This window comes from Dama dama, chromosome 1, assembly GCF_033118175.1.
Source record: "Dama dama isolate Ldn47 chromosome 1, ASM3311817v1, whole genome shotgun sequence".
Lineage (NCBI taxonomy): Eukaryota > Metazoa > Chordata > Mammalia > Artiodactyla > Cervidae > Dama > Dama dama.
The window spans coordinates 19,855,236-19,881,225 of record NC_083681.1 but is presented as its reverse complement, the minus strand read 5'-3'; the positions used below and the strand labels follow the sequence as shown (position 1 = coordinate 19,881,225).

Here is a 25,990-nt window from a genome sequence, read left to right as displayed (position 1 = left end):
AAAGCCCAACATAAGCAGACTGGAAAAATCATGCTTTTCTGTTGAACAACAACACCCATGCTTTCTACTGATACTATAACTGATGTTCAAATTCACTTTCAAATCAGCAAACTAACCCACCCCCCACCCCACAACATATATAGTCAGGGTTCATTCAGTTCTAGGAACAAATGCAATTCAAAGTAGTTTATGCAAAAAAGAAACTTACTGATCCACAACTAGGAAGTACAAGGAGTAGAAGCAGCTTAAGCCAAAGGGTTCAGATAAGCTCATCAGGGCTCTCTCTCCATCTCTCCACTTTGCGTCCCTCAGGGTGTTGGTCATTTCCCCCAGCTTCTCAGAAGCAGCCTCCACCTGACCAGAAAAAAATGGATGCCAAAGGTTCCAGATCCATGTCCTCCCTTTTTTAGGAACTTCCCATTGGGTAAGGAATTCCTCTTTCAAATTCTACACTTTACTCTCAAGGAAAGAGTCTTTTTATGTCTTTACCTGAGTATTATACCCACGTCTGAGCCAATCTTTTTGTCTAGGAAATGGCATGGCCAGTTAGATTTAAATAACATGCCCCCAACTCCACCACAGCTAAAACAGCAACAACTTAGTCCACTGAAATATATATTTGTTACCTGAGTTTTCAGTCAGTGCTATTCTGATGTTTTAAGCAGTTTTCAAAATTCAGCTTACTAAAATTCCCTCAGTGTATATATTAGTCAGAATCTAATCAGGTCTAGGGACAGAATATAACTCAAACGAGTTTACAAGCCAAAGGCCCAGAAATATATTTATTTAATGAGTGTACATAAAAATTGCTTATTTGGATTAGAAAAAACAAAATCTAAAACTGCATAGTGAATTCGATGGTAAACCCTTAGTTTATGTACTCCTGCATCTTTCTAACTTCTGAAAATATTCAAGAGATCCTGCACCAGAAACCTTAATTTCAAAATCTTTCCAGGTTGTTATACCCCAAATTCCTTTCCCATTTGTTTTCTTCATTATGGTCATTCTTGCCCATTACAGCCATTTCATCCAGTTCTCATTTCCACCATTCTATGTCCTTCCCACCAGAGGTAACGAAGCAATGCACTTTTAAAACCTATCTTGATTTTTTACTGCCCATTCTAAATTCAATAAGCCCAGCTTCCCTGGTGGCTCAGACGGTAAAGTGTCTATCTGCAATGTGGGAGACCTGGGTTCGAGCCCTGGGTCGGGAAGATCCCCTGGAAAAGGAAATGGCAACCCGCTCCAGTACTTTTGCCCGGGAAATCCCATGGATAGAGGAGCCTGGTGGGTCCATGGGGTCGCAAAGAATCAGACACGACTAGAGTGACTTCAGTTTACTGAACCCATTATAATGCAGGTGCTGTGCTAGGCTCTGTGCATACAGAGGAGAGAGAAAACAGTCCTGCTCTCAAGAAACTTGTCATATAACAGAGGCAACAGGCCTATAAGCAAATGTCTGCAACATTAAATAATAAGCACTGCAACAGGCAGAAACATGCTCAGATCAGTGCTATGAAGAGAGTGCTGACAATGTGGAAGGCTGGCCTAGAGAAATGCAAGGCAGGAAGCACAATGACCGGTTAAGAGACCACTGCAGAAATTTGAACAGGTCATGATGAGAATCTGAACTCTGCCTGAAAGTAGAAGCTGTAAAGATAGAGAAAAAACAATGGTGGTACAAGAGTCATTATGAAGAAGAATTAACCACGAACCAGCAAAGTGAAGGGTGGGGAAAGGGAGAAGCTGAGGAGTCATCAAGTTTCTCATTTCGATGCCTGAAGGATGTTAGAATTGCTCATGAGGATGTCAAGTACAAAAGAAGGAGAAACCTTTCAGAGACAAATATGGACTTAGGCTGAGATGGAAGTGTTTATGGATATTCCCTTTCTTGAATTCAGGAATCATTTGTACCAGTAACCAAAAATTATCTTTGTGTATGGAGTGGAAAGTAGGAAGAGAGAAGACAAGGAGAAGGTGACAAATTTATGATCAAATCAGTGGTGTCGTGCCAAGGCACAGATTTCTTTCCCTGTGAAGAGTTTGCCAGTCATTTGTAACCAAAAGAGAATCTGTCTTGTTCTACTCATAATCAGGAGCTGGCTCTGGGCTGGGATCTGTGGAGCATCCTCAACAAGGCACTTGTAAAGGACCTATAGCATACGAGGTGCTCACTAACAGATCTGGTTTTAGATAACAAAGTCTTCAGATTCAGGACTTCTATTTATAAATGGCTACCCAGTCTGCAAGTGTAAGTTAAAAGCTATCTTTAGGAAGGCTAATTTAAGAATATGCAAAATTCACTGTTTCAGGAATTGGCCAAGTATTTTAATATTAAAGCCTCCCCTTGAGAATCTCTCATATTTCTGGATACAATGAAAACATGAATATTTTATTTTATAGGAAATATGTTTATTATTGATCATGGCAATTCAAAAATATTCATTTTTTCTCAGGGTTGGTCCGTCATACTCTTTAGAGATATTAAATATATCAAAATTGTGAGCAATTTTGCTTAATATCACAGAAAAACTTCTGTATGGTAAGCAAGACAGGAACTTCTAACAATGAAACAAGGTCTTCAGAACTTGCCAGTGAAACACAGGAAGCATTTCCAATGATAGATGTAGGAACCCATAGATAGACTCTAACAGATCACATGCTGGAAAACAGGATCAGGAAATTTTATAATCCACTGTCACCGTGTGTTTCCTCTGGGACGCTTCAAGCATAGCCTGTGAAAGGGCTTAGAGATGTGACCACTCCTGTCTGAAGAATGGGTCCTCTGGACATGGGACTCATGCTATTTAAATTCCCCAAAACCTACTGCTTTTTTTCAACTTCTTGTCCACATAATCATGACTAGAGGTTTAAAGGAGAATACAAGAGCAGGAACAATTTAGCTTTGACTTTTGAGCAGATGTAACACCAGCTCTTCGTCCTCAGCTAAAGACAGGCCCGTATCCAAAGGTTCTAAGGTTTCCCACTTGGTTTTCTTTCTGTCACGACTTGCTGGTCCCACGTCTTCTACTTCACTGTTGTTCCTTTTCCTCATTGTCTGCTTCTTCTTGGTATCACTGGTGGAAACAAATCCAATGATTTACTTTATAAATAACTAAATTCATTATTATGAAATTAAACATTTAAAATACAACAAAATTACCAATAACAGATACTTGACAAAGTGGTATTATTATTCAAGAAGAAAAGAAGCTATAATAACATCAGGCTATCTGTGTCATAAATAAGTACCTTCCCATTCATTAACAGATGTGGGCAAAGGGCCTATCACATACCAGGCACAGGGCAGGGTACATCGGACACATGGTCTCATCTAATCCTCACAATAATTCTAGGAGCTCTGGATACAGCATCCACAATTTGAGGACACCAACTGGCCCAGAGTCTGGCTCCAGACTGGCTCCAATCTGTGCTTGTCCTGCCATGTCAAACCATCTCTATCTAAAGTTAGTTTATCCTTTAGGTAATATCTCTTGCATCAATTTGTGATATATGGATCAAATAAAATAGAACATGAAATGTTAAGTTAAAAATTACTTAAGACACAAAGTAATTCTGCCCCATTTAAATCTGTATCTAAGATTCACAAATGGTCTTAAGAAAACATAAACATTACTGTAGTATTCTGCACACACTTGACATACAGACCATAAAAATAAAACTAATTTCTGAAGGTAGAGAAAATCACTTGATACATGAAAAACTGAAGAAAAAGTAAAATATCCTCAAGGCATTTTGACATACCATCATCCATCATCATGTTCAAAGATGACCAAATTACTGGACACAAGTTTAAAACAAAATTTAAAAATCCACCTGGTAGCTATGCCAGTAGCAGCTGTTTATTAAGGGCTTACCAATGGTCTGGCATTGTGCTACATGCTTTACATAGACTACAACATTTATCTTCATGAAAATCCTTGGTGTGGGGAGCACTGGCCTCATTCTACAATGAGGTTAAGAGAGGTTAAATGACTGAACCCATATTATGTGCATGATCTTCAAACCCACATCTGAATGACTCTAAATTCAGCCCCAAAGCGAGATGATGAAAAGAAAAATATATTCCAAGCATAACATGCATTCCAAAAGACAACAAACTGCTCCAGTCCCAAACAACTCTATTATACCTTAAGGAGATAGCTGGGATATCAAGTGCATGCCTAATCAGCATATCCAGTTCTGACCAGCTTGAAGGAAATCTGTAAACAATTTTCCCATGCACCTCCCACAAATGCCCAATACTCTGACTCAGCAGCCATCCTCTCTCACCATCGGAGGAAGGATACATTAGACAACACTATGAGGTTATTTAAAGCCACAAATAACCATATTTTAAAAGGGTGGGTACCTACAGAGATGAACATGACAGAGTGCCTTATAATGAGAGTTCAGTCAGTAAGAAAAGAAAGCTGTTCTTAGCGGAAAGAGGACTTTAAGAAAAAGTACTAAGTCCTGATCTTCTTGAGTATGGCCAGTTTGGTGCCAATTCCACCAGACTAGAGTACCATGCCTGGAAAATCCCATGGATGGAGGAGCCTGGTAGGCTGTGGTCCATGGGGTCATGAAGAGTCGGACAGGACTGAGCGACTTCACTTTCACGCATTGGAGAAGGAAACAGCAACCCACTCCTGTGTTCTTGCCTGGAGAATCCCAGGGACAGGGGAGCCTGGTGGGCTGCCATCTATGGGGTCGCACAGAGTTGGACATGACTGAAGTGACTCAGCAGCAGCAGCAGAGTACTGTGATTTATTTGGAACAAGTTGATACTGATTTCTGCCCTGCCTGTACCTAAAGTGCATCTCGGAGCAGCCTAATTAGTGAGTTTTACTTATGCATCCTTTGTTAATGTGCTCCTCACATTATATTCTGTACAGGAAATAGCTGGTTCAGAAAATTTTTTGAAAAGGTGGAAAATCTATGTAGATGGAAAATATTTTCAGAATTAGCAACTTTCCTACTTTGTGGACCAGTTAAATTTTAAAAAGATATTTTATACTACTTTCCATAGCAAGTAAGTGGCAATTGGTGTGAAAAATTAATTATTAAATAATAATTTACATATTCTACAGGTAAGCTACCCATGCAGATGATACCACTATAAAGGCAGAAAGTGAAGAGGAACTAAACAGTCTCTTGATGGGTGAAGGAGAAGAGTGAAAGGCTTAAAACTAAATATGAAAAAAACGAAGATGGCATCCAGCCCCATTACTTGGTGGCAAATAGAGGGGAAAAGGTGGAAGTGGGGACAGATTTCCTCTTCTTGGGTTCTAAAATCACTGAAGATGGTGACTGTAGTCATGAAATCAGAAGACAATTGCTTCTTGGCAAGAAAGCTATGACACTTAGATAGTGTGTTGAAAAGGAGAGATATTACTCTGCTGACAAAGGTCCATATAGTCAAGCCATGGTCTTCCCAGTGGTCACATACAGTTGTGAGAGCTGGACCATAAAGAAGGCAGAGCACCAAAGAATTGATGCCTTCAAAACTGTGGTGCTGGAGAAGACTCTCAAGAGTCCCTTGGATAGCAAGGAGATCAAACCAGTCGATCTTAAGAGAAATCAACCCTGAATACTTGTTGGAAGGACTGATGCTCAAGCTGAAGCTCCAATATTTTGGTCATCTGATGTGAACAGCTGACTCACTGGAAAAGTTCCTGATACTGGGAAAGATTGAGGGCAGAAGGAGAAGAGGGCATCAGAGGATGAGATGGCTGGATGGCATCACTGATGCAAGGTACATGAACCTGGGCAAACTTTGGGAGGTGGTGAGGGACACGGAGGCTTGGCATGCTGCATCTGTGGGGTCACAAAGAGTCGAGCATGACTGGGTGACTGAACAACGACAACTCACCCCAAAGGGGGATAATGTGATGAGTCTAGAAGACATTTCCCCAAAGAGAACAACGTCATAAATCTGGAAATGTTTAGTCAAAACATGGTCATAATTTGGTATCTTCAGAAAAGGACTCTTCCAAACGGTGCAGTACTACAGGGTGATGTCAGCAACATGGCTAAATGAGATATCCTCACTCATGTCCCCACCCAACAACAATCTGGCATCCATCCATGGACAAAAGCACCTTTGAAGATGCTGTGGGATCTAGCACTACATACCAAAAGACCCTAGAGGAGTGTCACCCAATCATGTGTGGTAAGAGGCACACAGACGCCAATCCCAGCTGTGAATCCTGCAGTGGACCACAAACCACAGCTCCAGGCCTTCTTGGCAGTGGAATAACAATGACTTGGCAGTCTGAGACAATCACCCACAGACAAGTGAGACTTTATTTAAGTCCAGGTCTCCTGCGGAGAAGTTTCAGCATACCAATAGAGAAAAAAAAAATGAGTTTGAACACATTGGAGAGGGTAAATGCAAACAGTTTGATTTTATTCACAACAATCCTTCCCCAAGGTGGCATAGTTCAGGGCCAAGAGAGATCTTGGCCTGTGATTCTTTCCATGAAGGAAAGTGAGAGCCTGTGAGTGAGTGCTTGACTTCCCCAACTATATGAAATTCCTTTCCCATTTCTCTCTCACCCTATCCAGAGTACTAAATCATGAGCTCCATGGGGTGGTGGGAGAAGAGGCTAGGTAGATAGGATTCTCAGAGGGAGTTAAAAGGACATGAATCCTACCAACTACATCTTGAATTCCACCCAGACGCCTGCCCATGAACTGCTGGAGATGCCTTGCAAGTAGATCTCTCCAACTGGCCCATGGGCACTCCCAGAGCTCCACGTACCTCACCCACACCCACCCTTGTCCTGCCTGTGTCCAGCTCCCTGTAAGTGTTCCTGGTGCTAGTGGTGAGAGTGAGCTTTGGAAGGCAGCTATGCTCACCACTATACCACCAACGCTGCTCTAGAGTGAGCTTTGGCAGATAGCTAATGAGCATGAACCAAATCTGTGGATCAGGGATAGGTCATAAACTTCAGCTTTGGTATCACCCATGGGAAAACAACAGGGAAGCTATCAGTATTCAGCCTCGTGCATTGCAGAATCAAGAGAAGGGACACAAGCTTAATAATTCTGCCTTTTTTAAAAGAGAGCAAGAAGCACAGAGTAGACCTATCTAAGGAAAGCCTGAGAAAGCCTCAGAATCCCTAGAAAGGCTGACAGAAGGTATTTCTCTCCTGAAGGCAGTTAGTAAAGACTGGAGGAGATGACTGCTATTGCAAATGTGAGGACAGCAACACAAAACTTGAAACATGAAAAAACCAAGGAAACATGACCCCACCAAAAGGATCACAATAATCTCCTAGGAAACAATCACAAAGACATGAAGACCTACCATTTACTGAACAAAGAATTCAAAATAGCTGCTTTAAGGAAGCTCAGTGAGGTATAAGAAAACACAGAAAACTCAACAAAACCAGGAATTCAATATATAAACAAAATGAGGAATCTAACAAAGAGACAGAAATCATATAAAAAAAAAAAATTACCAAATAGAAATTCTGGAATTGAATACTACAACGAATGACATGAAAATCTCAAAAGAGAGCCTCGACAGCAAACGGATTAAAGACAAGAAAGAACCTGTGATTTAGAAGACAGGAATCTTTACATTATCTAGTCAGGGGAGAACAAAGAAAAAACATCAAAGGAAATAATTTGTGAATTACTGGTGGCTCAGTGTTAAAGAATCCACCTGTCAATGCAGAGATGTAGGTTCGATCCCTGGATTGGGAAGATCCCCTAGAGGAGGAAATAGCAACCGGCTCTAGTATTCTTGCCTGGAAAATGCCATGGAGAGAGGAGCCTGGCAAGCTACAGTCCATGGGGTCACAAAGAGTTGGACACAAATCAGCACACACACACAGAGGAAGAGGAAGAGGAAGGGATGAGAAAACTTGTTTTTCTTTTTCTTTTAAATTACAGCTGAGAAATTCCCTAATCTACGGAAATATTTGTATACCTAAGTTCATGAAGCTCAAGGATGTTCAAACAAATTTGACTTAAAGAAATCTCCTATAAGACATTTAATAATACAACTGTCAAAAATTAAGCGAAAATACTGAAACTTAAAACTAACAAGAGGACAAAAACTTGCAGTTTATAAGGGAATTCTCATAAAACTGTCAGTGTATTCTCAGCAGAAACTTTACAGGCCAAGAAAGAATGTGATGACACATCAAAAGTATTGAAAAGAAAAAAGCTGCCAACCAAGAATACAAACATTCTTCAGAATTCATGGGAAATTAGTTTCAGGACTCTCCTCCCTTCCCACCTCAGGTTAACAAAATCTGCATATACTCAAGTACTTATATAAAATGGTGCAGGATTTATTGGTATATAAACTACTCATACTCCTATATGCTTTATATCATTCCTACACTACTTTTAACACCCAATACAATGTAAATGCTATTTAAATAGCTGGTGCAAGGCAAACTTAAGTTTTGGAACTTTCTGGAACCTTTTTCCTTATGTACCTTTGATTCACACTTGGTTGAATGTGGAACCCAGAGATACAAAAAGCTAACTGTACTCTAACTGGCAAAGTTGTCCTTCAGAAAATGAAGGCAAGATAAAGTCTATCCCAGACAAATAAAAGCTGAAGGAATTCATCACCGCTAGACCTGTCTTATTAAAAAAAAAAAAAAAGAAAGAAGTTCAAGTTAAATCAAAGAACACTGATTAGTACATGAAAATATCCAACACACCAGTAAACATACTATGCAATACGGTGGTGTGTTTAACATTCATCTTTCATATATCAGTTAAAGGACAAGAATATTAAGAATTACTATAGCTATGATACTGGTTAATAAATACACAAGATAAAAGGTGAAATATAATTATGACATCAAAAGCATAAAAAGAAAGGATAAATGGGTAGAAATATTTGATATGACTGAAATAGGCTGTTATTAGTGTGAAACAGACTGTTATATCTATATGATGACCTATGTAAGCTTCATAGGAACCACAAAGCAAAAATCCACAGCAGATTCACAAAAGATAAAGAGAAGAAGGAAATCAAAGCATACCACTACAAGAAATCATCAATTCACAAAGAATGTAGCAAGAGAGGGGAAGAAAGAACAAAAGAACAACTAAACAGCCAGAAAACAATACAATGACTTTAGTAATTCCTTACATATCAGTATTATTCAAAATGTAAATAGACTAAGTTTTCCAATGAAAAGGCATAGAGTGTGTGGATGAATAATACCCAACTATATGCTGCTTACAAGAAACTCAATTCAGCTTTCAGAACACATACTCTCGAGATGAAGAAACACTGGAAAAAGATATTCCATGTTAAGTAGAAACCAAAAGAGTACGGAGGTACTGAACTTTCATCAGATTGAACATACTTTAAGCTAAAAATGGTAACGAGACAAACAAGATCATTATATAATGACAAAGAGATCAAATCATTAAGAGGATATAACAATAATAAACACACATACACCAAACATTGGAGGACCACAATGTATAATACTAATAGATGTGAAGACAGAAATAGACAACAATACAGGAAGAGTAGGGAACTTTAGTATACCACTTTCGACACTGGCTAGATCATCCAGACAAAAAATTAAAAGGGATATGTTGGATTAGAACTACACTTTAGATCAAAGGGATTTAATAGACAGATAAAGGACATTCTGCCTAACAGCAGCAGAATACACATTTTTCTCAAGCATGCTCAGAACATTCTCCAAGATAAGTCACAAAACAAATCTAAGTAATTTAAGGAGACTGAAATCATATAAAGTATTTTTACCAAACACAATGGTATGAGACTAGAAATTATAAGAAAACTGAAAAATTCACAATATGTGGAAATTAAACAACATTGTCCTGAACAACCATTCGGTCAAAGAAGAAAGCAGACAAATCGAAAAATACTTTAGAAAGCAACAGAATATACTTTCTTCTGAAGTGCACACAGAACATTCTCTAGGACAGACCACATCTTGGGTCACAAATGAATCCTCAGTAAGTTTAAGAAAATTGAAATCATATCAAACATCTTTTCCAACCACAGCACTATGAGATTACAAATCAATTACAAGAAAAAAAAATACTGTAAAAAACACAAACACACGGAGGCTAAACAATATGCTATTAAATAAACACTGGATCACAGAAGAAATCAATGAGGAAATAAAAAATAACTAGAGACAAAGACAATGAAAATAAGGCAATCCAAAACCTATGGCATGCAGTAAAAGCAGTTCTAAGAGGGAGGTTTATAGCAATACAATCTGAAGAAACAGGAAAAGTCTCAAATAAACAACCTAACCTCACACCTAAAGCAACTAGAGACAGAAGAACAAACAAAACCCAAAGTTAGTAGAGGGAAAGAAATCATAAAGATCAGAGTAGAAATAAAGACGAAGAAAACAATAGCAAAGATAAATGAAACAACTGAGGGGCTAACACTTCACACTTCAAATGAAACAACAACCTGGTTCTTTGAGAAGAAAAAGAAAATGGATAAATCTTTATCCACATTCATCAGGGAAAAAAGGGAGAGGACTCAAATCAATAAAATTAGAGATGAAAGAGAAGTTACAAGGGACACCACAGAAATACAAAGGATTGTAAGAGACTACCACAAGCAACTATTAGCCAACAAAATGGACAAGCTAAAAGAAATGACAAATTCTTAGAAAGGTACAACCTTCCAGGACTGAACTAGGAAGAAACTAAAATATGACCAGACCAGTGACAAGTACTGAAATTGAAACTGTGATTAAAAATCTTCCAACAAACTCCTGGACCACATGGCTTCACAGGCAAATTCTATTTAACATCTACCTTCCTGAAACTCGTACACAAAACTGTAGAGGGAAGAACACTCCCAAGCTTATTCTATGAAGCCATCATCACCCTGATACTAAAACCTGACAAAGATATCACACAAAGAGAAAACAACAGATGAAGGAAGATGTGGTACCTCTGTACAACAGAATATCATTCAGTCATACAAAGGAAAGAAATCAGGTCATTTGTAGACAGTGGATGCACCTAGAGTATGCCACACAGAGTGAAGTGAAAAACAAGTATCATATATTAACGCATACATGTGGTATCTAGAAAAATGGTGCAGATAAACCTAGTTCCAGTGCAAGAATACAGACGCAGACCTAGGAGACAGATGTGTGGACGCAGTGGAGGAAGCGGATGGTGGGACAAATTGGGAGATAAGGATTGACATATAAACACTACCATTTGTAAAGCAGACAGTTAGTGGGAACCTGCTATAAAGTACAGGGAACCAATGCATGTAAAGAGGCTCACAGTATGAAATGAAAACTGGGCAGCGGCTACAAAACAGGGCTGAGAATCTGAGCCTGAACTCTGCATTTCATTTTTATGTTAGTATTTCTGTGGGATTTAGGGTGCCAAGCTCTCTCCATATTCTTCAAATGTATTACGTTAAGGGTCAAGAAGGACCATATTACTGTTCAACATTAAGAGTACAACATATTAGGTTGATAAAATATGCCTTAAAAAGCAAAAGGATGGCTCAGAGCATTAAAAGCCCCACTATTTCTGTAAAACTACAAAAGCAAAAGAATCAGAGCTACTTATCTTCTAATACTCTAACAGATTTAACGAGCAATGTGATTTACTGGTATGTAAGTCAGGTATATGACTTAAAGAACCTACCAAACAACAACACATACACACACACAAATATCATGCTGTAATATGTAATCTGAACTAACAATAACAAAGTTTTACTTCAATGACTTTTTAGTGAAAATGTTTACACAAAAGCCTGTCATGATACCCAAAGACAGCATTTGAGCCAATTTATTCATTGCTAATAATCAAGAAAAAAAGATTTAACATTGGAATGTGAATTCTAGTTTAACATCTTAATAAACATATTAATAACTGAGTTTTAAACAGAATACAACTTTCCTACCTTCTAAATTCTCTGAACCTCAAAATTCTCCTAGAAATTGAACTGATTTTCCAACAGGTTGGATTTCCTGGTTTTAGGTGCTTGTAGCTACCTAGTCACCCAGAATAAGAGTGGAGTCTGAATTACACTTATGAGCAACAGAAGAGGGAGAAACACATGAGCTAACGTGGCAAGGTCAGCCCTCCTCTGGCACTTCTCATCCATGGCCCTTGCTCAAAAGATCAGAGACACTTCTCACAAGTCCCCACCTGTGCCTCCTGTAGCACTACCCTCTTTCTTGGTCCTCTTTGTTTCAAGATCCATCTTTTTTTTTTTCATTCCATTTTTTTTTTCACTTATTTTTATTAGTTGGAGGCTAATTACTTTACAATATTGTAGTGGTTTTTGCCATACATTGACATGAATCAGCCATGGATTTACATGTATTCCCCATCCTGAACCCCTCTCCCTCCTCCCTCCCCATCCCATCCCTCTGGGTCATCCCAGTGCACCAGCCCCGAGCACTTGTCTCATGCATCCAACCTGGACTGGCGATCTGTTTCACACTTGATAATGTATCTTCAATTCCATCATCATCCACAAAGGTACCTAAGCTCCCTATTAAAAGTGATCTCTTTCCTCTGAATTCCTATAACTCTTAATTGTTCACTAGTCATTTTTTGCACCTAGCATTACTATTTCCTGACACTGAAGGGATTTTTTTTTTTTTTCATGTATGCATCTTAATTCCCAATTAGAATGCAAACTGCTAGGTGGGAATGTAAATTAGTACAACCTTTCTGGAGGGCAAATGCTAACACCTTTTAAGAATGCACATCCAGCAATTTCTCTTCTAAGAATTTATCCCAAGGAAATAATTAGAGCTGTGTATAAAGATTTAGTTACAGGATATTTAAGCAAAGCTACTTGTAATTTCAGAAAGTCAGAAACCCAAAGGTCCAATCATAAGATATTAATTTGTTAAGTAAATTATAAAATTAGAAATGAAATACTATGCAACTATTTTTAAAATGTTGCAGGAATTTCTTTATTGATACTAAAAACAGCTACAAAACCAATACAGAATAAGCGTCTATCTTTGTTTAAAAAGGCTGCATTTATGTTTGCACTGAATAAGATTTGGAAGACTTTTTAAAATATTCTTTTTTGCTGGTATACGTATCTCAATTTTTCTGTAACAAGCCTATATTACTCTTTGCAATTAAAAAAAAAAAAAGAATCAGATTTGAAAGGAAATGTAGTTCTGAGCAAAGAATAATTACAATTATTCTTTGTAATTCTATATAGTTCAAAGCATAAATAAGTGTGCTACAAAAGCTTCAAACTGGGTCCCTGGATCCACAGAAGTATGGGGAAAGGTAAGATATCTTTTGTCATGATAGATGGGTCATGGGTTATTTTCAGCATTTCAAAATACCTGCAACTCTATGCCCTAGACTAAGTTCTGTACTTTTTTGCTTTTGTCTGAAATAACAATAACTGAGCTTTGTGAATACTTACGAGCTTGGGTGGACTGGAAATTATGCCTTTGTTAATAAAACAAATGTGAAACATTAACTTTTTGTTAACTTTCTTGAAAGACAAAAATCTTTCAAAACAGAAGAACCACAGGAGTTCAGAGCAAAAGTTCTGTGTGATGATGAAAACATTGGAAGTCACCGTTCTAGACGTGAGAGCTGTGCGCCACTGATCACACTTTTCAGATTACCTGTTAAGCTTCTAAAAAAAGCCACTTAATAATGATTTCCATGCCCACTATACCCTAAGAATAAAGGAAAAGTTTAAAATCCAATTTTCTTAAATCTAGGTTCTTGTTGAATTATCATACTTTAAACCTTTATGTCTCCCATATAACAGTGCTCCCATTCCTGCCAACCCAACACACGCTTAAAGAAGGACTCCTTGCAAAGTGCACCTTGGTTCTTGTGATTCTTCATAAACATTTCAGGGACTGCCTTCTTGAATTGCCTGCCTCTGTGCCCTGTTCTGCATTACCCCCTCCTTTAATATACTCTGTTCCTCTGGACTACATTTTATTCCCTGAATATGTTCTAGGTTCTCAATTTATTTTATCTCTATTTGGAATCCCCTTTTCTGCTTTACAACTATTTGAATCCTCCCTATCAAAGCCCAGTTCAAATGCTACCTTTTCCTCAAAGATTCCCTTCACGCAATTCCATTGTGCATACTTTCTGTGCCTCTTTCATTGCAATCATTCTGAATGGTAGTACAGTAAATTTTGTACAGATCTCTTCCTGTGTCTACTAAATTTTTAGGTTTTTGTAGTCTGGGGCTGTTTGTCTTCTTTATCTGTGAAGATGATCTGAATAAAGAAGTCATTCGGGGAGAGGAGGGAGGCTCAAGAGAGGGGATGTATGTGTAATTACGATTCAGTCACATTGTTGTAGGGCAGAAACCAACACAACATTGTAAAACAATTTCCCCCCAATTAATAAAAAGAAGTCACTCAATAAATGTCCACTCATCTGAAGGACAGAAATCATGACCTTTTTGAAGGTTCTTCAAGTCCTGAAAAGTATCATTTCTGCAATGAAGAAGGCAGGCAAGGTTTCAACAAACTCTGCTTCTAATTCAAGTTGCAACAGTCACAGGGGAAAGCTTTATGCAAGGGAGAACTCTCACAGCACTCAGTCTGGTTTGTGGGTACACAGACTCCAGTCTGCTGACTAAACCCTTGTTTTTAAGGGTTTAGCACAAGTTCCCAGTGTTCTAAATTTCAACTTTGCATATGCTTTTCAAAGTCATATAAATCATGTTTTCAAAATCATACAGTCATGTTATGGCTAAATTCCGTAACTCACTATCTTCCACAGTGTTTCTGACTTATAAAGCATCTTTAGCCACCAGATCAGCATATTCAACTGGATCTTGGATATCTCTATCTGTATTTTCAAAGGTATGCAAACTCAACACATCCCTTACTGCTACTCATTTCCTGTCCCCCAATATATTCTTTCTCCTATATCTTCCTTCTGAGCGAACAGTAATACCCCTACTAAAAGCCTAGAAGTCATCCTTTAACCACTTCTTCTTCACATCCTTAATTTAATTGATCATTTCTTCACTAATTTCTCTCAAATCCATCTAAGTCTTCCTAGCACCTCTGTAACTATCTTAATTTAAAAGCTTTGTCCATATTCGTCATTCGTTCCCCTCCTTCTCCTGATTCAACTCTGGGAAGCCTCCCAGACCATCCTAGTCTAGGTTAAGTGCCCTCTCTTAGGTGACCCCCCTAGCACTATGCTCTCCTCAACTACACCCTATCAAATGTACTTAGACTGCTTCACCCATTAGATCTCAAGTTCCTTGAAGACAAAAACTGTCTTATTCTTTGCAGTCACATTCCCTACTATTCAGAGGCTCAATAAGTACTTCTTAAATAAATGATGAATAAACTCACAAAGCTAAGCTTCTATAATGCCAAATATCCAGCCCACTCTATTACATAAAGTTAGGTAGAATGATCTCTAAAAATCACATTCTTACTTTCTTTCCGAGCCAGTATATAAGCGGACATTAAAATCTGGACTGTATTTTTTTTTTTCAAATAGCATATCATTTAATCCCAAAGAAATCCAAAATATCAAAGCTACAGCGAAAAGTAAAACATTAACTGAATAAGGAAAATAATACTAGAAAGAAAAAGCACCCAATAACTGCAGACTCAGAGTAAGGAATGAAATACTACTTCAACATTAGAGAAGGAGTGTAACTTGCCATTTTGATTCAATGGAAAAATAGTAATTTTCATTTTCTTTGAAAAAAGACATGTAACTCCTCTGGGATGTATATATCTAATAATGTAAAGAATATCTTTTTCCTTGAATATCTTTTTCTTCTAGCATGTTTAATGTTGAAATGACTGCTTTTTTAAATCAGTCACTTAACAGTTTTATAAAAATTCTGGTATGGAAAAAGTGGCTTTGGAGTCAGACTTGACTAAAATGCAACAAATGCCCAAAACTTGGGAAAACTGCTTAACTTCATGAAGTGTTAATTTCCTAATTTGTAAAATGTGATTAATATCTATCTCATCAAAGATAAGTGATAAATAAGTGATATATGCATGGTAAATGCATTGTAAATATTACAGTTTCTCCAACTATCTTCTCTCTCTTTTTTAAACTGAAGAATAGTTGATTTACAATATTATGTTAGTTGCAGGTATACAACACAGTAATTCAGTATTTTTATAGCTTGTACTCCATTTAAACTTACTATAAAATAATGCCTATATTTCCCTGCGCTATACAATATATCCTCGTTTCTTATTTATATTATACCTGGTAGTTAGTATGTCTTAATCCCATACTCCTATCTTGCCCTCCCCTCTTCCCACTGGTAATTACTGGTGGTAACCACTAGTTTGATTTCTTTATCTGTGAGTCTGTTTCTGTTTTGCTATATACATTCATTTTCTTTTTTAGACTCAACATATAAATGACATATACAGTATCTGTCTTTCTCTGACTTATTTCACTAAGCATAATACTCTCTAGACAATGTCAAGGTCTACTGACATTGTTGCAAATGGCAGTAACTCATTCATTTTTATGGCTAAGTAACATGTAACTGTTCAGTTCTGTTGACAACAGGAAAGGCTGTGGGGGACTGGGGCAAGGGATATATAAGCACTCCACTTTTCATTCAGTTTCTACTGTAAGTACTAAAATTGCTACAGAAATTATATGTACATAGTTAATAAGAAAAAGATTTGCATAGTTCGAAAGAGCTGATACACCATCAACACATTATAACCTAAATAGTTAAACATAAAAATACATTCAATTGGGTAGAGAGGGAGGTGGGAGGGGGGATCAGGATGGGGAATACATGTAAATCCATGGCTGATTCATGTCAATCTATGACAAAACCCACTACAATATTGTAAAGTAATTAGCCTCCAACTAATAAAAATAAATTTAAAAAAAATAACACACACACACACACAAAATACATTCAAGTTTTCTCCTCTTACCCTCAGTGAATGACATGCTGCTTTAACCAATAATCTACATCTTAGGTTACGAGTACATAACCTAAACCTTTCCAAGTCTCCCACTGGTGTGCTCAGTCCATCCTAACATCCTCCTCCTGCCCTCAAAACCTTCATGCTGGCATTCACCACTGTAATAAGCTGCCACTCTGGGACTAGAACAGCAGCTGCTTCTCATCCTCATCACCTTCTATCAAACCAATCAGACTCACAGTCAGGATAGACACATGGTTGAAAGATGGTGGAATGAAAAAAAGTTGAGGAATCTCTGGCAGCCATATAGAGATGCTTTTAAGATAAACATTTACATTTTAATAACTGTACAAGCAATTCATGGTTAGGATGTTAGGATGAATGATTTCCTCTTTCCTAAAGAGGCTTTCAATAATTCTTCATGTTTCACTTCAGAGAGGTTATTCCTAACCACTTTATATAAAGCAAACTCTCCCAATTGCTCTCTCATTACCCTACATTTACCACTTTCATGGCCCTTATCACCATCTCTTCTCTTTATATTCCCTCACTGGAATATAAGCTTTATGAGGACTGGTATCTAATATTTCTCTTGCTCTAGGCCAAGTACTTAGCAAACTTTCAGTATGTTTAATTCCTGAATAATGAAAACACTGAGGAAGAAGAATAGACAAGAAAAGACCTTTCCTACACTCCTATCTGGTGATACAGACTCTTCATCCATACCCTGAACAGGATGTTTTAATGATGTCATTTTCATTATATCATGAGCACTAGCCTGTAGGACAGTTCTGTAGCGTTGTGAAAACAGGGTCTGCCACGTTGTGTTTATGGGGTGTAATGAATGATTTTTTTCTCTTAATGAAAGATTTTGATGAGGAGGAAAACAGAAAGTTGATATCCCAGAAGATAATCCTATTCTTATAAATGTATACACTTATTTAAAAACTCCTACCATAGTTTTGTTTTTAGTAGTTAAAAATGATTATATTAATGACTCTATTACATATCATACTCTGCTTTCTTCTTTAATTAGATCTTCCTGGTAATCTTGCAAGGTAAGAATTATCATCATTCAATTGATGAAGAAAGCTGAAGGTCAGAGAGTAAACTAACTTGTATGGCCTACAACTGGTAAAAGAAATGAGTATTCAAACTTAGGTCGGTCTACCTGACTCCAGAAGTCACAATTTTTCCATAGGGCAAAACAGCCTGCCTTTGTTCTAACACAAACTTAATTTCATAAAACTCCTACTTCTCTGCATGTTGCTAAGTTTTGGATATGGAACGTACATCCAGAGTCCAAACTATATGCAGTGGTGCCTGTGGGAAAGTCGTTCAGTTTCTTGGTTCAGAGTGTGCATGCATGCATGCTAAGCTGCTTCAGTTGTGTTCGACTCTTTGCGACCCGCTGCACTGCAGCCTGCCTGGCTCCTCCTTTCATGGGATTCTCCAGGGGCAAGAATATTGGAGTGGGTTGCCGTGCCCTCCTCCAGGGGATGTTCCCAGCCCAGGGATTGAATCCGTGTCTCTTATGTCTCCTGCAGGCGGGCTCTTTACCAACTAGAGCTACCCAGGAAGCCTGGTTCATAGAACCTCATGTAATTCATATCTTAGACCTGGTCAAGAAACTATTTCTGTAATACAGCTGCTTCTGAGACCATTCTTTGAGGAACAGACACAGAGACATAGTTTAAATTCCCACGTATTAATACTCAAAAGCAGAAGGGAGGAGTTTGATTCATTGATATAATATTTTCCATGTAGAGGAAACTACCATGTCTTATTTGGCTTGATTTTAAAAATTTCTCCCTCTGGCCCTTAGGAAGCTTTAGTCAATAGTTTTAACAGATGTAGAAAGGAATGGGACATTCCAACAAGAAGAATGTAATCATCAGTACTTACCATGAATAGAAAGGCTGCTAGCTATTAAATAGCTCACTTTAAATAAATGACGTGAGCATACTTTAAATAAGTGATGTGTAAGTAAACTCCAGCAGAGGAGATGAGAACGTTCTCTGTAATCTGGAAACCACACTCCCTGGCCTACAGGGTCTGAACTTGGAACTGGTACTCCAAGCCTCAAGAACACTCCAAGTGCTGTCTGATATGATTGTGGCCAAGACATCAAAGAAGGAAAGATTTGTTGGGCAAACCTTTCAGCTCCTTCCCTGGTATACTATGGCTTTACAGAAACACAATATAATCCCTAAACTTCCAAGGACACTGGGGCAAATGGTTCCAAAAATTAAGTTACAAAATGGTAACCATAATCACTTGGGATTTTGTAAGCCTGACAGTGGAAGAGACTGTGCTGCCAGAAAGCATCACGATGCCGAATGTTAGAGCTCCTAACTTCTGTGGCAGCTGTGTTTCTTCATGTGCAATTAGGGCTGTGCAAGTTGGTGTGTATTACATCATAAAATGCAGGATCAACATCGCCATACAAGCCTATTCAGAAATCTAACAAAAGCCAGGATAAGCGGCTGCTGGAAGGAAGCACGCTCCTTCTACTACCATGTCTGTACAGCTTTTCAACCTCGAGCTTTTCTTCTCTTTTTTGGAACGCACACAAGAAATTAGGTGAAACTGCGTACTGATCGAGCTGCAAGGAAGCTGAGGACAGGGAGTATTCACTCACACAGAAACCCGTGGGTGTCCTTTTACAACATGCTGCCAAACAGTGTGTGGAAAGCTACCAGAGTTCAGCATCTGAATATTCACTTGCCCTTACTTATATAAAACTCTCCTTGCATTCATACCAGTAAATGTAGCTTGGACTTCTTCTTAAAGAATTTTAAGCTAATAATAAATGACCTTGGGACCATTAAAAAATTCTCAGAAATCTTTATATCTATCTTTAAATATTGGCACTCTGGTATTCAAATATGTAGTGCCAGACTTTTCCTCTTATCATAAATTTTCATTTACAAGGCCATGGCAACAGTCCTAATGAAGATTAATTACTTCAGTATACGCCATAAAATCTGCCCAGCTTCCTTCTGAAGGCTACCGCATATAGAAATGGAACTGAAAATGTGTCATGTCCTTAATGTCTCTTTTCTAGCTGCTTGGTACTAGAAACAGAGTTGCAAAAGCAATTTAGTCAAAGAAAATATTGATTGGCTCAGCATTCACTACAAATATAACAGGAAGAGCATAAGATACCTCTTAGATCAGAATTCTAATAATCGGAAAAGGTTGGGGATCGTGAGAGGGCAACAGCAGACAGGGGATTGCAATCACATGTACGTGTTTCCTTCTAAAAAACACACAAACATCATTTGAGAAGGGCAGAAAGTTTGGCTCCCCCATCTCACAATAAACCTGTTTGAGATTCCCTTAAAGTTCATCCATCAAGTCCAGGTTAAGAACCTCTGCTCTGCAGCAATTTAGAAGACAGACATAATGATTCCTCTTCCCCCAGATTAAAAAAAAAGTTTAAACATTCACACGAGTTCAGTTTATATTATGGATTTATCTTGCTACTAATCTGTATGTAAAACATTTCTGCTCCCCAAAAGCACATTAGCTTTTCTCCTCAAACTACTTTCACTAATTAGTTTTTAATATTCATGATCATCATCTACCCAGTCATGTCCCCAATGTTTAACTATCTGGCGAAACTAAGTTTTACACTTTCGTCTTTCTCTTCATTAGTCCTTCAAATGATTTTAAGAGAGAGAAAACTCGATATTCAACCAAGTTATCCATTAAAGAATTACTTACAATAGCAAAAACAAAACAAAACCAAATAACAAGAACCAAAAAACTAAGCATGGATACAACCTAGATTCTAAAAGAGGGAATGGATAAGGAAAATGATATAATACAGTCATTGACATTAATGTATTCTACATGAAGCAATGTGAAATGAAAAAAAAGGGTGGCATCACTCTCAAGGATGGTCCTAAGAAAGTATCATTTTCAACAGTCTTTTCAGTGAAAGCAAAGTTGCCATGCATCGGCATCACGGCAGCAACCAAGAGAACCCTTCGAGGTGTTTCATCACCCTTGAGAGATGATTCATTCTGGTCTCATGGCATCCTCACCATTCATCCAACTTCTCAGAGATCCTAGCACTTCTGAAATGTGGCAAACCTACCACTGTCATTGAGTAACAGTTATTCAATGGTGGCTAAATGACAGAGTAGAACGCACAGGGTAAAACCTGAGAGTTTTATTTAGTGCACTGTTTCTAGCTTGGGGTGTCCCCAGTGGCATAGCTGGTAAAGAATCCGCCTGCAATGCGGGAGACCTGGGTTCAATCCCTGGGTTGGGAAGATCCCCTGGAGAAGGGAAAGCTACCCACTCCAGTACTCTGGCCTGGAGAATTTCACGGACTGTATAGTCCATGGAGTCGCAGAGAGTCAGACATGATTGAGCGACTTTCACTTTCATGCTTCTGCTCAATAATTGTAGGAACTAGTAAGGTCAAACTGGGAGCTTCTCAAATACTGTGTTTCTTAAAATACGTCTTCCCTATCCCAACTCTCATCCCAGAAAATAATACCTTACCTTCCTCAGTGGGTAGCAACCCTTCCCTTAAGAGTCTGAAGACAAAAAATACTGCCTTCCCACCCCTACACCCGGCTTACTCCCTGCCTCCCTGCTACCCCAACAATCTGCCTTGGAAGTTTCTCCATTTATTCTTTACATCACAACAGGATATGCTTTTGTTTCAGTGCAATGGCAAAAGGGAGAAAGACAAAAGGAATACAATTTAAAGAAAGTCAAGTAAATTAACTCATCATTCACAACTCACTAAGTTATGATAAAAGCTCTATGAAATCTGATAGGTCATGAACTTTGTATTTCACAAAGAAGAGATGATTGAGATTTTCTCTTGAAAGCTGCTAGGCATATTGGAATCAGGGATATACCTCCTGAAGTTAAGAAGAATATAAGGAAAGAATGGCAGGCACATAATAAAGTCATTAATAATATCATTAAGCTGAGCCACCTTCTTTCCGTATCTACCACCCACAACTAGATTCACCAGTGAATAGTGGTTCAAGGAAGTGAAAACTATAGCCAATCCTATTTAACAATCACCTAGACTCTGGGTAAGAAAAACAATCCCTTCAAAAATCATCCCCTATATTTAGCACTTATGATTCCACCAATTTATATAAAACACATAATGTGCAACACCCAGCCCCAACTAAAACCAGTTAAGAAAGGAAAATGCTTTCTGGGAATTTTCCTTCCCCCCAAATTCATCTTTGATGTACACATATTTCTTTTCCAGGTGAAACAGTCTCCCACATATAAAGAGAGCTGACTATAAAGTCTTGGAAGGGTATTTGCTGGGAAAAATTTACTGAAGAGTTATCACACAACAACACTAAGAGAGACCACACAGATTAAAGTAGTGCATCTCCTTCAAGTAAGAGATAACTTTTAAAGATGGGCAAGTTCACTCAGAAACAGAAAACTAGCATAAAACAGATTTTTAAAACAAAACAAAACTCCTAACAAATGGATTTAGCCAGAGACTGTGGTCTGTGAAGAAAACATGGACATAACGTGGTAACAGTCTAATCACAAATTTTTTCGCTTTCCCTTTTTTGTTTGAAAAACGTTAAGATTATAAATATTGAAAAGTTAATTTGACTGGATAATGGATATCTGGAACATCCAGCTGCTTCTTTTCCTTAGTATTCAATACTTTGCAAATTTTCACATCATTAGCAATCCACATGAAGATGGCCATAAACCAAATATGATGAATGCTACAAGATATACAAAAATTAATCTTATATTACATGCTCAGAGCCAAATTTCTCTCAGCTTGTGAGGCACAGCTAAAAGGAACACGTTTACTGAAAGAAGAATTTAACTGGAATATGGTTAAAGGTACTTGTCTCACCAAAGGCCATACTCTTTAGAAAGGCAATTTACCCTTCTCCCTGCTCTCTTATAACTTAAACTCACTTCAGGTTTAGCTGAGCCATCACGCCCTTCAGGAAGCTGTTTATAGTTTGCCAAGCCCAAGACTTAGGCACATCATTTTCAGGCCGACCTACACCTCTCCCCACCACCTCCACCAGTGCACAGATCACAATACTTAACCAACACGCTAGTCTGTAATTGCCTGCTTATCCGTCTGTAACCTCCACTGAACTAAAAGCTCTGTCAAAGCTGGGAAGGTAGTTTTCTTACCTAATGTTTTATCCTCGGTACCTGCACTATGCCTGGCACAGGATAGGTACAAAAAAAATTCTCAGTTGAAAGAATGGATGGAAGAAATGTGACAAGAAGCCAGAAATTACAGATCAAAAAGATATTTTTAACTCTTAAGCAATCAGGATGTGATTTAAATAAAGCAGAAAGTTCTTTCTCCAAATCTTAGCATCACATATAGAAGCCTCTCAAAATGTTTATTGTGAAAGCAGTATAACTCTACTATATGGACCATTTTGGAGATAAAAAAATGAAAAATCATTTATAAGTACAAAGATAATGGCATGCAATATTTGAGGTCATATGTCCTCAAAAAGTATAAAGCGTCTGTATCAAAACTCACTGGAGATAAGAATACATGATTCCATGTAGTTCCCAGAAGACCAGTGAATTCTCTGATGTCACAAAGTTCACAGCAACAAAGAGCCAGGTTTTCTACCAAAGTGTTCTATTTTTAGTAACACCAACAACAAGAAATCCTAACATTTTGTATTAAATCTACCTATGCTAATTCCATAGAAGGAATCAGAAATGAAAGCCACAGAGTAAAACACAGCCTGGACCAACTATAACAAGGAAGAAGATAAGAAAAGAAATCAGAGAACATCAAAGTAAGCTCTCTCTTCCTTACCTAGTTTTAAAAATAGCACACAAAAGTGTAGAGCTGCCAATGGAGTTCAGGCATCTGCTACTGACTAACCAGCTGACATTCTTCTATACGACAGGTAGATTACCCACTCCCTGTGTTTCATAGCTCTGCTTCTGTGGATAAATGGAGCTATTAACAGCAGCATTTGTTTTTAAAATCCCTTAAAAGGAACTGAGGGTCATATAATTGACCATACTATAAGCAAGACACCTTTTTGTCATGCGAATTTAAAGGAATTGATTCATACATCAGAATCTCTTTTGAATTTCAGTGACAGAAATGACAATTCTGATAATTCTATAGAGGATTAAGGAGGGTTTACATTCTACTGTGGCTAAATACCAAGCTGAGAAGGACAGAAGTACAAACTCTTTAAAATCCTATCAGATCTTCCTAAAGAGGAATTACTGATCCCAAGGTCAGTTGTCCTCCACTAAATCTGCCTCTCCTTTGCCTGCTTCCTACAAGTATCTTTCCATGTAGAGAGACCAAAGCGTTACTTGAGCTGGATATCTATGGGTGTCACCAAAGTGAAGGTAAAAGAAATACACAAAGGGAACTTTCAAAGAAACTGGCTCGTACTATTTAGTGTGGGACTAAAAGCCACTTTCTAACTGGTATAACCAGTCCCATACAAACTCGTATCTGAAAATGATAGTTAATAACCAGAGAACAGTGGCAGTGAGGGTGACCAAGAGGCTGGAACACTCTAGCTGTTGCTGCAATTATTGAGTAGAAGCTAGAAACTGTGAACCAAATAAAACCCGCGAACAAGCCAGGAGGGTCGTCTAAAGCTGACATCACAAAATCTTAGGGTTGAGTTATGTTCATGAGAGGGAAAGAAAAAAAGATGTAGCAAAACTGGAACAATACAGGGAGACTGTATTGGTGCTATCATTATGCATGGTGGTGGTGGTGGTGGTTTCGTCACTAAGTCGCGTCCGACTCTTGCGACCCCATGGACTGTAGCCTGCCAGGCTCCTCTGTCCATGGGATTCTCCAGGCAAGAATATTGGGTTATGCATAGGAGAAGCAATTACTACTGTCAAAATTCTAATGTATAATACTTTCTCTTATCTAAAACAATGTGGTTTTAGTTTACATGTATCTTTATTTATTGCCACTAAAGTAATTTCAAGAGAGAAGGGAAAATGAGAGTATAAGTTTCACATGTGGACTATTACTTGCAAATTACCCTAAACCTTGCCCTCTAGACCAGGAATGGAAAACAGGTTTATCTTGTATACTGATCCCAGTTGATTGAAGGCCCTGTCTGAGAAGAAGTGCTAGGGCTAAATGGACAGAATACAAAGCCTACCTTGGATGAGGGATTGGGCAATAAGGCACTAGTAATACATTCTGCCATCCTGGGGTTTAGTCCAGTGGTTGTCCAACTGTGAGAGAATTTCCTCCCCAAAGGATATCTGGCAATGTCTGAAAATAATTGCTATCTCAACTGAGGAGGTGCTAGTGGTACAGGATGATGCTAAACAGTCCACAGCATCCCAAACCCCTCAAAACAAAGAATCATCTGGGCCACAATGTCAGTAGTGCTGAGGCTGGGAAACCATGGTCCAGTCAAATCTACCCTATGATTAGTCCATGGATCAGACCTTCAGTCAAATAACATTACATTTGTCTTGATGTAGTTTTCCTTAACTATCTCTTCTAATGCCAGAGTAATTCTATATAACCTGATTGGAGAACCAAGGAATCAATTTGATTCAGGCAGATCACACTGATCTGTCCTTAACTTGTACTGTGACCACAAATTATTTTATCCTTTGAAAGCTTGTTTTTTTCATCTGAGAGCAGGCTGGACTAGATAATTACCATGCTCATACAGAAGACAAAACTGCTAGGAAGCCCCTAAATGCACTAATGGAATAAAGCCCTTGTTGATATTCTTTTCAACCAAAGATAATTTCCCTTTGGCCTAAAACCAAAGTTTCTCAATTCCTTTCAATCTCTTCTAGTGTAGTTACCAGTTATGCCTGAACTTAAAACTATTTTAATTTTTACATAATGCTTAAATATTTCCAATCTGGGGCCTTCCTGGTGGTGCAGCGGTTAAGAATCCACCTGCCAATGCAGGGGACATGAGTTCGATCCCTGATCCAAGACGATCCGACATGCCATGAACCAACTAAACCTGTGTACTACAACTAGCTCTCTAAAGCCCAGGAACCACACTGTTGAATCCTGCGACCCCTAGAGCCTGTGCTCCACAACAAGAAAAGCCACCGCA

The 25,990-nt window shown here is 38.3% G+C and overlaps 1 protein-coding gene across 1 annotated transcript in view; it reads right to left on the bottom strand.

The window, feature by feature from the left end:
- Positions 1-701: 701 nt before the first annotated feature.
- DDX10 (DEAD-box helicase 10) overlaps positions 702-25,990 on the bottom strand; it is a 281,000-nt gene continuing 255,711 nt past the window's right edge. Inside the window, exon 18 of the mRNA XM_061144350.1 lies at positions 702-3,077. Within this exon, the coding sequence (XP_061000333.1) occupies positions 2,900-3,077 (178 nt within the window). The 3' untranslated portion in view covers positions 702-2,899. The remainder of the gene's footprint in view (positions 3,078-25,990) is intronic.